This window comes from Mus caroli, chromosome 16, assembly GCF_900094665.2.
Source record: "Mus caroli chromosome 16, CAROLI_EIJ_v1.1, whole genome shotgun sequence".
NCBI lineage: Eukaryota > Metazoa > Chordata > Mammalia > Rodentia > Muridae > Mus > Mus caroli.
The window spans coordinates 7,735,905-7,750,700 of NC_034585.1; the positions used below are offsets into that span (position 1 = coordinate 7,735,905).

General features: G+C 46.7%; 1 protein-coding gene and 1 non-coding gene across 3 annotated transcripts in view; both read right to left on the reverse strand.

The window, feature by feature from the left end:
• Positions 1-12,670, reverse strand: part of Zc3h7a (zinc finger CCCH-type containing 7A) — a 39,654-nt gene extending 26,984 nt beyond the window's left edge. The window contains exons 1-2 of one of the 2 annotated variants that reach the window (XR_003835126.1): positions 12,504-12,670; positions 837-938 (exon numbers count right to left, since the gene is read on the reverse strand). Coding sequence is in view for 1 of the 2 variants with exons in the window: in XM_021184950.2 (XP_021040609.1) it covers positions 837-904 (68 nt within the window). In the remaining variant the exon portion in view is untranslated. The remainder of the gene's footprint in view (positions 1-836; positions 939-12,503) is intronic. The other variant, XM_021184950.2, reaches the window with a different exon arrangement.
• On the reverse strand, positions 3,373-3,535 carry LOC115029659. Its single transcript, XR_003835219.1, has one exon. It is a non-coding gene; the product is annotated as a U1 spliceosomal RNA (small nuclear RNA).
• Positions 12,671-14,796: the final 2,126 nt, after the last annotated feature.

The window sequence follows — 14,796 nt, forward strand, 5'->3', positions numbered from 1 at the left end:
GGAAGGGAAGGGAAGGGAAGGGAAGGGAAGGGAAGGGAAGGGAAGGGAAGGGACAAACCAGGGTCTCAAATAGCCCAGCTTGGCTGTGAACTCCTCCTAGTCCCACCAGTAGCTCCCAAGTTCAGGAACTAACCAAAGTGCTCAGATTTCAGGCATGGAACACCGTCACAGTTATTGTTTCCCTGAGTTCAACACTGCTTATGCATCTATTCCTTTTAGAAATTATACAGAACGATTAACACTTTCTGGTCTGACTTATTGCAGGCCACTGTCTCCTCCTCAGAAGGAACAGAGGGGGGCCCTCCTGCCTGGACACGTGCCCCGGGAAAATCTGTCTGTCAGTAGTCTGTCCTAATAGTAAAGTCTGATGGCAAAAGTCCTGTGTGCTGCAGATGTACACTTCAGACATTTAATTCACCAGAATGCTTCTATGGGAACACAATTCTTTAATCTAAGTTATGAGAAGACACTGTAATTTCTTAGCTTTAGCCCTAAAACCAGCAATAAAAATAATATAAAAATATCCAAGAATAAGGAAAAAAAGTGTTAGCATGGAAATGTGTCATTTCTAACCCAACCTGAACACTATGAACTTTCTCAGCCTTGCTAGGTGTGGTGGCTCATGCCTAGAGCCTAGGCAGGAGGACTGCTAGGAGTTTGCAGGTTTCTTGGGCTACAGTGTGAGATTTTATCACAAAATAGAATAGCACAACTCTAGAAAAACCCAAAAGAGCTCTCTTTCTCCATGTGTAGACTCCATGATACAGGGGTAGGCAGCCGTCGGCCAAGCACACCAGCCATGGCCAGGGGTAGGCCATGGCGTGTCAGGCTCTTACTGGATGAACTGTAGGCCTTCTTTTATGCTGTGCTGCCTCTTTCTTCTCTCCTCGGACACACTGGACATGTTACCCTGTACATCCACTTGCTAAATGAGCAATCTGAAAAGAAACAAGGCACAAGATTACTGCCAGCAATTCTGGATCCCCAATAAAACACTCTAGGCCCTTCACTTAAGCCAGGACACACCCACCTCCAAAAATCCTAGACACTGAGGAGCCTGGTAGGCCTTTCTTTGGGATCCCTGTGATCTTGTGACCCTGCCAATCCTGTATGCCTCTCATAAATGGCCTCCACACAAAGTCACATAGCCCTTCCTCACACAGAGGTTTGTTTCTTCCCTGTCAACTGACATGCATGAACTGCCACCGAACAACCTCCGTCCTGTTGAGCTTTTGGAAGCTCTCCAGAAAAGAAACCTTTGCATCTGCCTGCCTTGGAGGGACCCGACTTCTGAGAAAGCAGGGCCAGAGGTCCTGAGCTGACCCGTATTGACAGCCCAGGTCTGTTACAGCAACTGCATGCTATGGCTGTCCAGCCCTCTGAGCAGCCTTCATGGAGTAGTTCCCAGCAAGTTAAAGACAACCTCTGAGAAGGACGCTGAGATAAAGAACGGATTTCTGTGGGTTTGCAAGATGGCTCAATGGTTAAGAGTACTGGCTGCTCTTCCAAAGACCCAGGCTCAAGTCCCAACACCCACATGGTGGCTCATAACTGTCTGTAACTTCTATCCCAAGGTACCTGACACCTTCTTCTGGAACCAGGCATGCAAGCAGTACACACACGTGTTTTGCCTGTATAAAACACCCATGCATACATGCAATAAATAGATTTTTTTTAATTTCATGACACTGAAGCAATAAAATGACATTATTTCTGGAATTTAGGGATTGTTTTTTTATTTGTTTTTTTTTTAAGATTTATTTATGTTTATGTGAGTACACTGTAGCTGTGCATATGGTTATGAGCCTTCATGTGGTTGTTGGAAATTGAATTTAGGCCCTCTGCTCAGCCAACTCGCTCAGGCCCAAAGATTTATTAATTATTATAAATAAGTACACTGTAGCTGTCTTCAGACACACCAGAGGGTGTCAGATCTCATTACGGGTGGTTGTGAGCCACCATGTGGTTGCTGGGATTTAAACTCAGGACCTTCAGAAGAGCAGTCAGTGCTCTTAACCGCTGAGCCATCTCTCCAGCCTTGTTTTTGGTTTTGTTTTGTTGTTGTTGGGTTTGTTTGGTTTTGGTTTTTTAAGACAGGGTTTCTGTTTAGCCCTGGCTATCCTGGAACTCACTCTATAGACCAGGCTGGCCTCAAACTCAAGAGATTCATCTGCCTTTGCCTCTCGAGTGCCAGGATTAAAGGTGTGCACTGCCACTGCCTCCGCGGCCACCACTACCACCACCACCACCACCACCACCACCTGACTATTTCTGGAATTTGTTGTTGTTGTTGTTGTTTTTCGAGACAGGGTTTCTCTGTATAGCTCTGGCTGTCCTGGAACTCATTTTATAGACCAGGCTGGCCTCGAAGTCAGAAATCTGCCTGCCTCTGCCTCCCAAAGGCTGGGATTAAAGGCGTGTGCCACCACGCCCGGCTCTATTTCTGGAATTTTAAAACAGCTTTTAAACAGTTTGGTCTGGAAGCAGCAGAGATAGCTCAGAAATTGACATCCTCTGAGACTTTCCCTAGACAAACCTCGAGGATGATGTAGCTTCTCTCTCTCTCTCTCTCTCTCTCTCTCTCCCTCTCCCTCTCCCTCTCCCTCTCCCTCTCTCTCTCCCTCTCTTTCTGGAATAGGACCATTTATTTGCTCCCTCCCCCTCCCCGCTCTGCTTGCCCCAGGGCCCACTAACTCCTACTTGCTTTGTGTGTGTTGGGAGTGTGGCAGAGAGTGCCAGAGGCTGGATGGAAGACCTCACATAGACTAAACATGTAATCTACCGTGTGGTCTGCCCCTAGACTACATCCCAAGCCCTATCAGGAGTGACTTAGAGTCAAAACCTTACCTGGCTTGATGAGAACTCATGCCTGCTATGCATGAGGCCCTGGAGTCAATTATCAGTAGAGGGAGTGTGAGTGGGAAGGAGAGAAGCTAGGCAGATGGCTCTGTGGTTACAAAGCTCTTGCAGAAGACTGAGCTGAGTTACCCACACCCACACCCAATGGCTTACAACCACCTCTAACTCTAGTCCAGAGGATCCAGTGCTCTTCTCTGAATACAGGTGGTATACCCACATGTAGGTAGACAGACACACAGACAGACAGACAGACGCACCCATCTTTCCACCTGACTCTTCAAGCCTGTCAAAGTCAGGCCTCAGTTTTAAAGAGAATGTTTTTTCTTTTCTTCCTCCTCCTCTTCTTTTTCATTGTTGTTTTAAAATAGGATTTCACTGTGTAGTGCTGTCCTGAACTCCCTCTGTAGACCAGGCTGTCCTCAAATTCACAAACATCCACCTGCCTCTGCCTCCCAAGGACTGGGATTAAAATTGTGTGCCAGCATGTGCAGCTGTGAATATTTTTTTTCTTAACAGAGAAGAACACAAATGCAATCCCCCACTACCACAAAGTAGGCAGTTGTGTTTTCCGAACTTGGGGAAATCTCAGGAGTCACCAAACCCCAAGTGCAACAGATGAGCATCTCCTGGGACAACCACCTTCTCCATCATGCTAGCTCCCCTGCCAGACAAGTATGAGAATTCTTTTTCTGTTGTTTTGTTTTTTGTTTTTGTTTTTGTTTTCGAGACAGGGTTTCTCTGTGTAGCCCTGGCTGTCCTGGAACTCACTCTGTAGACCAGGCTGACCTCGAACTCAGAAATCTGCCTGCCTCCGACTCCCGAGTCCTGGGATTAAAGCCGTGCACTACCACTGCTTCTCTCACACAGATAAAAGCTATGATACCAGATTATGTCACTCGTTCCTCACCCTCGCTCACAGCCATTCCTAGGCTGTCCCTACCTCACTTGCCACTGTATCAGCGTCACAGCCTGAACCCCATCTTCACCCAGCCTCCTCTTGGGTGAGCACCCTGAGCTTCACCTCTTTTCCCTGCAGGATCTCTAGCTCCACCCTTGACTCCTGACCACACCATCCATCTCTGAAAAGGTTGCAGATAGCTCTCTGACTCTGACAGTTCCACTTGGGTGCCACAGAGATCTTTTAAACTGTTTACAAGGAACTATGACAGTGAAAGGAATGTCTCCCTCCCAACAACACTGTCATGTCTGCCTATCCTATTTACCTTCCCCCAAGGCAACCAATCACTGCTTCCAGTCTCTTGTGTGTCCTGCCAAAGATATCCTATAGAAAACTCTTTTAAACCAGGTCTGGTGGCACACACCTATAATCACAACATTCAGGAAGAAAGAAAAAGTTTTAGGCCATCCTTAGCTACATAGGACATTCAAGGTGAGCCCGGGCCACATGAGACCCTGTCTCAAAGAAAAAAACAAAACAGCAACAACAAAACTTCTTTGAACCAATTTAGGTGCTAGTTATGAACCTCTAGACAAAACTATGTAAAATGACATGTGACACATGTACACACAAGCACAAAAGTGTTCATGGGAAGTCAACACAGTGTGTAAGGGCAACGGTCTTACACCCATGGCCTTTGTACTTGTAATGTGTCTGTCACCAGAGGGAGAAGGGTAAAAGGTTCATGGGCCTCTATAGACTCCCTCTGTGATTTCGGGAGTCTATAATTGTCTCTTAAAAGAAAAACCATTTTGTGCACGACTATTTGTTCTATTAGGATGCTCTGCACTTGGCCTTCTACACTAAGCACCAAATAGTATTCCATATTACCCACACATACCATAGACAATGCTCTGTGATTAGGCTGTACTACAACTTAACCAAGCCCTGGTGTGCATCTCCTGCTGTTACAACCTTGCAGGTTCCCCAGGCACACAGGGCATCACAACTGTGTCGGCATCACTTATCTCTGTAGGATAAGGGGATGGGTGTGTGGAGTAACACTGCCTACCAACAATCAGAAGGGCTCCTGTTCCAGCATGCCACCGAGGAACTGAGTGTTCACCTTTGTCAACCAGGGAGGCTAAAGAGTACAGAGCGCGGTGAGAGCCCAAGACCTTTCTAGACTTACATTCCTGATGCCTCCTCCATGAACTTGCTCCCAGCTGAGTTTCGACTTACAGGAAATCTTTACTGAGACAAAACACCTAAGATGCCTCCCAATTTTATCTTTTTTTTTTTTAATTTATCCTGGGACTTTCCACAGCAAGCATTCTATTTCTCAGTAACTAAATTCATCAATATTTCCCTTTGTGTCTTCTGGAGTTTGACAGAGTTGTGAATCTGTGCTGTGTGTCGTCTGTGCAGAGAGGCCATGCTAATTGCTAATCTTGTTGTGATTCCAAGTTTAGTGCATGTGCCTCTAAAGCAAGTATTAGAGTCTGACATACTAGAAATGTATCCATTCTGAAGTTATAAAATAACTTTTTAAATGTGTCCTTCTAGTATTTATTACTTTTTTTAAAAAATATGATCTAGGGAATGGAGGGACGGCTCAGCCATTAAAGGCACTGACTGCTCTTCCAGAGGACCTGATTCTATTTTCAGAATCTTCATGGCAGCTCACAACCATCTGTACCTCCAGTCCTAGGATATCTAATGACCTTTTCTGGCCTGTGTGGGTATTGCATACATATAGTGCACAAATAGGCATACACTCAAAACACCTCAATGTGTAAGAATTAAAAAGTGAAAATCTGGGGGACTAGAGAGATGGCTCAGTGGTTAAAAATACCAACTGAGCCGGGCAGTGGTGGCACACGCCTTTGATCCCAACACTTGGAAGGCAGAGGCAAGCAGATTTCTGAGTTCAAGGCCAGCCTGGTCTACAGAGTGAGTTCCAGGACAACCAGGACTAAACAGAGAAACCCTGTCTCAAAAACAAAACAAAACAAAAAACCAAACAAACAAACAACCAAACAACAACAACAACAAAAACACCAGCGGTTCTTCCAGAGATCCTGAGTTTAATCCCTAGCAACCACATGGTGGCTCACAACTTTATCTGTAATGGAATCTGATACCCTCTTCTGGTGTGTCTGAAGACAGCAACAGTGTACTCACATAAATAAATCAAGAAAGAAAGAAAGAAAGAAAGAAAGAAAGAAAGAAAGAAAGAAAGAAAGAAAGAAAAATACAGAAATTGGAGTGATGGCTCACTTAACAAAGTACTTGCGCGCACACACATGAGGACCCGAATTTGATCCCAGTACCCATATAAATGGCAGGTCCAGGAATGTGCACCTGTAATGCCAGTGCTGTTAAGGCCAACAGAGGATGATCCCTGGGGCCTGCTAACAACAACTTGTGCCCTCCATACACATAGGAATCATTAAATTAAAACGTGATCTACCATTTTGCTGTAGGCAATAATGTTAAACTACACATTAATGTAAGAACCCACTCACTAAGGACTCTCCAGTTACCCAAACATTTGGTAAAACGCCATCTATTTTACACTGACATACTAAAGGTCTTCTTTCTCATATACAAATTCTAGGGCTACTGATACTTTTTCGTTGATGACTCTAATTGTTAATTCTTTTTTAAACAATTTCATGTTGCTTCATGTACATGACTATGGGAGAAGAGGGCACTGGGGCCCTGACCTGGACTTACAGCTGTGAGCTAGCTACCATGTAGATACTAGGAACCAAACCTGGGTCCTCTGAAGAGTAGGCAAATGCTCTTAACTGCTGAGCTAATTAATTAATTAATTGGCCCCACTAAGTACAAGTTTTCTTCCCAAACCTAGCCAGTTCCTCCGTTAAGAAACTCAGTGTAGACAGCTCTTTTGTTCACAATTCCTCATCCTATCAACTCTCAAAGCCCACCAATGACAGCATGGGAGCACCGGGCATCCCACACGTCTAAGACCTCCTCCCATGCCCGTTCCCATCCACTTCCCACAGGGAACTTGGAGAAAGGCAATAATACAATGTAGATGTGGGGATGATGGTGCACTCCTGTAGTCCTGTTCTGGAGACTAGAGCATCAGGAGTTCAAGGTCAGTCTCCCCTTTAAAAGAGACCACATCTCAAAGAATCAAAACCAACAAACCCCACCCCACCCCCAGCTTCATTACTGCACTTGTGGGAAACATCCATCAGTGCACTCAAAAGAAAGCAACCTTGCTTCCTTGCTAAGCACTAACAGCCTCCCTTCTCCCTCCAGGCCACGTGGGCTTTCTGTGGGTTGAGAGACTGCCTGAAGTACACGACACTAAAAGCACTGTGTTTGCTGTTTTCTCTGTCCAGTGTACACCCTAGTCTTCCACAGAGCTGGCTCCTTTTCATGCTGAGTCCTGGCTTAAATGACACATTTTGAGACCCTGCCTTCTCACCTTAAATTGCCACAATGCCCACCTTAGCCTCTATCAATCACTTAAACAGGGACCTTGTCTCTTGATATTGGCTGTATGAACAACAGACATCAAGAACTCTGTAGAACTGTTCACAAAACAGAGTGGAATAGCTGCATATGGCAGCATACACCTGAGTACAGTCACAAAAATGGGGAATGCCAGGCTAGTTAGGGCTACATAAGGAGACTGCATCAAAACAAGCAAAGAAGGACAAGCAAACAAAGGAGTCACCAGAAGAAAGGATCCAAACAGGAAATGGCTGATGCCAATGCACAGCAGCTATGGTGGGACTCTAGTCCAACCGCCACAGGAACAGTGAAGATTAGGAACAGACTTAGACAGCCAGCCACGAAGAACCTAAAACCGTAAGGGACACCCCAAGGAGTATGGCAATTCATTTCCTGCACCAACAAGAAACTGACAGAGGGCTGTTTGCAGTACACGTCCAATCAGAAAATCAAGTTAGGTAGGAATTAGTCTCATTAACTCTAACAAGCTAGAATCTCTGATCTCTTTTAGAGATCTGCTGCCTTAAAAATCCTTATTTGCGTGAAGTTATGTAAGGAGGGAGAAAAAAAATCACCCTGGATCCCCGTTCTAATCCCCTGTTCAGTGTCTATTAGGTGAAAGGCATTGATTGTCCTTCAGTCTAAACAAGCCCAGTATGGAGAAATCCACAGCCTTTGAACTTTCACTGCACGGGGAGAAAACAGCTCCTATGAACAGATCCCAGGAAAAGTTGAGATATTACAGAAATGGCAGCTGATGCGCTCGCGCTCTCTCTCTCTCTCCTGCCCGCCACCTAGGCTAGGCCAAGTGCTTTACCTGTAGTAAGTCACCTGACCTCAGTGCTATGAGGATACACAAAAAAGTGACCCTGGACACAAAGCTAGCCTCAGGCCACAGCACAAGGAAATGACAGAGCCATACTTAAAAGCCAGCCTGACTCCTGAAGGAGGGTCAGTGCCTGTCTCCAGCGGCCTGGGCTCAGACACGGGTGGACACTGGATGGTCACTCAAGAGGAAGGGCATAAACATGCTCTGCACACATATGCACACATAGCCATACTCAAGTGGAGTCATTAAAGCATCTTAGCTGAAGCTGAGGGGCCCGGAAATACTTCCAAGAAAACTGCTCCATGGATATGCTTGGCCAGGACATATTCAGATACAAATACTCGTGTGAAGCAACCTTCTTCACAAGGCATCCCAACAGACGGACTACCAGGTGGGCCTGACTCAACTTCCATTATGGGACGGGACTGGCAAAGCATTCTGGATGTGTATATGATCAAGATATATGTATGAAATTGTCAAGATATAAATAAGAGATTTTTTTTTTTTTTTTTTTGGTTTTTCGAGGCAGGGTTTCTCTGTGTAGCCTTGGCTGTCCTGGAACTCACTTTGTAGACCAGGCTGGCCTCGAACTCAGAAATCCGCCTGCCTCTGCCTCCCGAGTGCTGGGATTAAAGGCGTGCGCCACCACGCCCGGCTAAGAGATATTTTTTAAAGGATGTAAGAAAAAGTGGTCCAGGGGCTGGTGAGATGGCTCAGGGGTTAAGAGCACCGACTGCTCTTCCAAAGGTCCTGAGTTCAAATCCCAGCAACCACAACCATCTGTAACGTAATCGGATGCTTCTTCTGGAGTGTCTAAGACAGCTACAGTGTACTTACATATAATAAATAAATAAATATTAAGGAAAAAAAAGAAAAAGTGGTCCAGTATTATTGCATCTTTGCCTTTTTTTTTTTTTGGTTTATCGAGACAGCCCTGTGCAGCCATGGCTGTCCTGGAACTCACTCTGTAGACCAGGCTGTCCTCGAACTCAGAAATCCACCTGCCTCTGCCTGTAATTTTGCTTTTTAAAAAAGTGTTCCTAAGGCTTCATTCTTTGTATGTGCTATGTATGTGAGCCCGTGTGCCATAGCACACACATAGTCAGACAACAACTGGATGGTGTCAGTTTTCTCCTTCCACCTTTATGTGGGTTCTGGAGAGCGAACTTGAGTCTTCAGGTTTGCACAGTAAGCACCTTTACCCACTGAGCCATTTCCCTGCCCAAGTGTCCCTAGTTTCAAGTAAAATTTTTAATTGCAATTCTCTCCTCAGACTTCCAGATTTAAAACAACAACCAAGTCAGATGATGGTGGCGCACACACCTTTAGTCTCAGCACTCAAGAGGCAGGGGCAGGTGGATTTCCGTGATTTGGAAGCCAGCCTGATCTATAAATTCCAGGACAACTAGGGCTACATATAAAAAAAACATAAGAAACCCAGCTTCAAAACAAAACAAAAACCCAACAAAATAAAGCCAAGTGGTTCAAGTAACATTTTGAGAACCCTGTCTTGCAACAGTGCACATTAGCTGACTCTTTACTTATCTAGACCTGGGCAAGAGGGCAAAATGCCACACCCTGCCCACTGCAATCCAGGTAGACAAGCCCTGCTAAACAGCTTCTCTCTTCCTGAAACAGCTTCTCCCTTCCTTGAGTCAGCTTCTTTCTTCTTGAGATAGCTCCCTTTCCTGGAAACTGGAAGAGGCTACAACAAACAGCACCAGAAAGGTAACTCCTGGTCTGAGCTAAATCCTCCCTTCCACCCCCAACCCCCCAAGCAGGAACTTTGAAGCAACCAAGAGATTCTGGATTCTATAAGGGAAGCAGCATCCAGCCAGACAAAGCAACTCACTGTGCATCTCAGATATAAACCTGGGATTCTTCAAAAGAAAAGATTTCACTGAGATAATTTGTGCTCTGATCCCCAGGAGGCCCTCCTGCTCAAGGCTGACACTTCTTGCCTTCTCACCATGCATGTTCGAGCAACCCTCAGCTCCAAATTCACATCCTCTCTTATCTTTCATAATGTTATGAAATTAACTAGACAACACATTGCTAAACTTGTAAAATTAAAAGGCAAACTTGCAAAAATTCTTGTTGGGGCAAAACCTGGCAAAGTTAAGTAACCCCATTTTTTTTAACATCAATGAAGTCACTGAGGAAGCTGTGACAGAGTTGCCAGACAGGTTAAGTCGTTACTGCCAAGCCTGATGACCCTAGTTTGTGTGTTTAAAAACAAAACAAAGAGTGTGAGTGTATGTGTGTGTGTAGGAAGGGAGGGAGAACTAGCGCTCACCAATCACTTTTTCTTCATTTTTATATATCTCAGAAGTTTGTTCCAATTGTTTTGTTGTTTGCTGTTTGAGGTGAGACCTCATCGCTGCCCAGGCTGGGGAACTCCAGGGCTCCAAGGCGCCCTGCCATTTCACTCTAAGTGGCTGAGGCCACAGCACGCAGCTGACACCGGGCACTGTAAACACATTTCACTTGAAGATCATGGAGAAAATGTGGGTTTGCTGAGACAAAGCACACAAAGGTATTATCTAGAAAGCAACTTTCCTCCCGTGGTATTCTGACTAAAGATGTTTTTGATTTCTATCTCCTTAACTAGCTACTCAAACTATTCCCATAGTTGACTATCAACCAGTCATTTACAAATGGATTGAATACACCCAAATCAGCAGGTTCCAAAAATCAGTCAATATTGACAACTGTAAAACCTTACAGCTGACAAATGAACATTGTTACTAATAGATCTTGGAACCACAAGACAAGAGCCTGTAGGTCAGAATATAACCCCCAAGCAAGAGTCCCGGGAGCACAGCTGGGAAGGGGTCCTGGTTCATCTGGAGGACACTAATCAGCCTGTTCTTTGCATAAGACCCCACTCCAAATCCTGACGATATTCAACCTCAATAACTCAATCTTATTCACATCTGTAGCGCACCCTGCTGGTCTAATAGAGCAGAAAGGGGACATTTTTCAACAGAGAAAACTGTCCATGCACTTGATTTAGTCCAAAGATGAAGAACACCAACACCAACTCCACACACACACACACACACTCACGCACACACAGTGCAGCTCTGCTCATCAGTTCAACGGAGGTGAAAAGAGCCTTGGATTCCTTCAGGACCTCCATGAAAAGCAGCTACTTCCAAAAGAAGCAGGAAAAGAGCAGATGGCAAGAGCTCCCAGCCCCTCCCCCAGTCCAGTAGAGCATTGTCCAATTGAAATACGATACCGGCGGTCCGTGCCATTTTAAATTACGAAGTGGCCATACTAAAATAGTAAAAAGAAACTGGACAGATTGTTTTAATTCTAACGTAGCCACAACAGATATCACCTCAAGTAACTATAAACACACTGCTTGCTAAACACTGGCTGATTTAAGCATAGGAGTTTACCAAGGAGATCTCTTTCGTTCTTTTTTTTTTTTTTTTTTTTCCTCCCAAACTAAATCTTTCAAATCAGACTTTAAAACTGAAACCAGTGGGGCGGTGGTGGCTTTAAAATCACAGCATTCGGGAGGTAAGGGCAGGCAGATCTCTAAGCTCGAGTCCAGCCTGGTCTACAAAGTGAGTTCCAGGACAGCCAAGGCTACACAGAGAACCCTGTCTCAAAACAAACAAACAAACAAATTGAAACCAGAAGTGAATCTCAATTCTTGCCACATTCCAGTGCTCAACCGCCCCACTTTACCAGTGGCCACATTACCATCGGACAGCGCAGGTCTACACCAGACCCTTTTGGTCTTAAATACCTAACACTATGACCCTCTTTGATCCCTTAACATCTGGGGACCCAAAAAACGCCCAACCCCGGAATAAATTCACCCAGTCAGAGCGCTGGCACCACCCCTTGGGCCCAGCTAGGACCTTCCAACCTGACCACACCCCTGCGCTGACTACCCCTAACCGGAAATTCCCGCTAATGGGAACTGACAGGTCTCCATTCTTTAAGGGTGGGGAAAGGAAAACCGAGAACCCTCGTACAGTCTCCGAACCCCGGCCGAACACCGGAAGCCAGTCGCCACCCATACGCCGGGTGGGCCGCGCACAACACCCGCAAGGGGCGAACCCGACACCGGCGAGCGCGCACTCAGCTGGCGTCGCGAGCGTCCCCAAACCGAGACACTTACTAACACGGACGCCCCGCGATCACCCAGCACCCAGGAATAACGAAATGCTAAACCACCAAAAGCTAGTGCGTGGATGTCGGCCAGGCAGTCCAGGTGGCAGGGGCCGCCGCGCGTGCCCGGATGACGACCCCCGAGGAGCCCGTGCAGCCGGTTCGGGGGTCCGCGCCCCTCCCCCGCCTGAAGTCCGTTAACGGCCGCGCGTGCTCACGAAGCGACGGCGGCGCACGCACGCGATTGGAAGAGCGCGACCCTCTCCGCGACGCCCGCGCGTCCCCTTCCCTCACCTGCGGGGCGGCACCCAGGAGGCGAGGGGCGCGGAGGGCGCGAGTGCGGAGGCGACAGCGGGATGTGCGTTCACCCGCTCGAGCTCTCGCAGCTTCCCTGGGCGACCCACCGCAGCTGCCAGCCCGCGACGCTCCGGGCGGCGCCCTCTGGCGGCGGGAGGCCTCGCGCGCCGCCCCGCAAACGCTACCATTGGCTGCGTTGCCAGTGTCAGCCCGGGGATGGAGGCGCCACGTCGGGGCCTCGGGGCTGCGGAAGCGGCGGCGATAGGCGGAACCCGGGGCGGCCACACGGAAGGGGGTGAGAGACCGCAAGCTCTTGAGCCCAGTATCATCGCCCTCTCCCACGCCGCTTGGGCACCAGAGTAGGACTGGAAGGAAACCTAGATTCATCTGGGCACCAGGGTGTCACTTCCTTCGGAATCTGTTCTCTGCAATGACTTATCCTGAGCGTCCTGCTTTGCATTCCGATACTGTTACCGTCACTCTGAAAACAGCCATACAGTCGTGTCCTTTCAAATGAATGACAGGCATAGGGACCCGCGTTGAACAGGGAGGTGACCTAAACTCATTCGGACGCCGGAGCGTCACTTCGGAACATGTCCTCAATTCCCTATCCTGTGAGTTATGCTCTCTCTACTCGCAGTCACTGTTTTTATCATCTTGAAAACAAAATGCGGTAGTTTTGCATATGAATGGTAGGGACGGATCTCAGAGCCAACACAAGCTCTTGTTCTCCCTGGCCTTCATCTCAACTTATATGTCGCTGTATTCACCCGTGTTTCAGTGGTCAGGTGTACACTACCCCAGACAGAACAATGGGTAAGGCTGAGTCCCTGCGTGACTGGAGGTGTGAAAAGTGCTCCAAGTCAGGGCAGTAGAAGGGAGAGTGCTCCCATGCAGTGGAAAAGATCCTGAGTCTAAGTTGCTGAGGGACAGGGAAGACAAAGTGTGTGTGTGTAGATAGCTCAAAGAGGACAAAGTGCTTGCCTAGCCTTGAGTTTGATTTCCAGCACCAAATAAACTGGATATGGTGGGGTACCCTTGTCATAGCAGTACATGGGGGAGAGGGGAATAGGAGTTCCAGGTCTTCTTTGTCTATGAAGCAAGAAATACCCAGGTCCAGGACCATTGGGGACAGTTTACATTAGAAGGAAGACACTGAGATGCACTCTGTCTGGACTCAGAGTGCTACTGTAAGCTCAGGAAGTTGTCAGTACTGTGCCAGTACAAAGTGAAACTTGATGAGATTGTATGGACTTCCTGTTGTTCCTGTACCAATGGCCTACATTTTTGTTACCTTGAAACAACATAAACTTAGAGTTCTAAAGGACCAGAGTCTGCAGTAGGTGTTTCACTGGTGATGTCAGGGTGCTGACAAGACTTGCCCCTTCTGGAAACTAGTGTCGAGCTCTTGCCTCTTTTTAGCTCCTAGAGGCCTCCTGGACTTGTAGGTCATGCCCTTCATCTCCAGAGCCAGTATTTCCCTCTAAATGAGGTCTCCTTGCCACACCTTCTCTGGATCTTCTGCTTTCAGTTGTCCCTCAAAGGGCCCTGGTGATTGCATTTGAAACAGGTGGATAATCCAAGGAGTTCCTGGATCCCACCTGGAGATTCCCAGTGATTTTCCAGGCAAGGTAGCAATAATCACAAGTTATGGTGATAGAGAGTAGATATATTTTGGAACCCATCATTATATGTACTGTAGGGAACAAAGGAAAAGAAGGGCTGAGCATGGATGAACCTTCTCTAGCCTTGAAGAATGCTATGTGTTGTAAGGGTCTCTGCTTCTTTGTCTTCTACACTAGTGGGGAAGTTCCCTGCCTCTTACCTGGGTGCATTTGCTGAAGAACTGTTTTAGGCTCCTGCTTCCCAAGGGCTGGCATTAAAAGTTCATCACTATCCCAGTCTTTATTCTGTTTTCTATCCTCTGGTACCTTACAGAGGCCCGGAACACACAGTGTTTTATGATCTCTATGAGATTGAGGCCAGCCTGGTCTATGTAGAGTTCTAGCCAGGGCAATGGAGTGAGACCCAGTATCAAAACAACATAAATTGTCCACATGCTGACTTGCCTTAACATCAATTTATACCTGAAACTAAATGCAAGCTAGCCATTAGTCAATTCATTAGAAATAGGGTCAATTTACACAAAGGACAGGGGAGAATATTCAGGAGTCAATGGGACAGATTTTATATTTGATTCATCAGTTTATCCTTAACTGATGAATCAAATATAATTATATGCCCCCAAACAGGTGATGGGATAGAAAGCCTTGCATGTGCTAGACAAGCT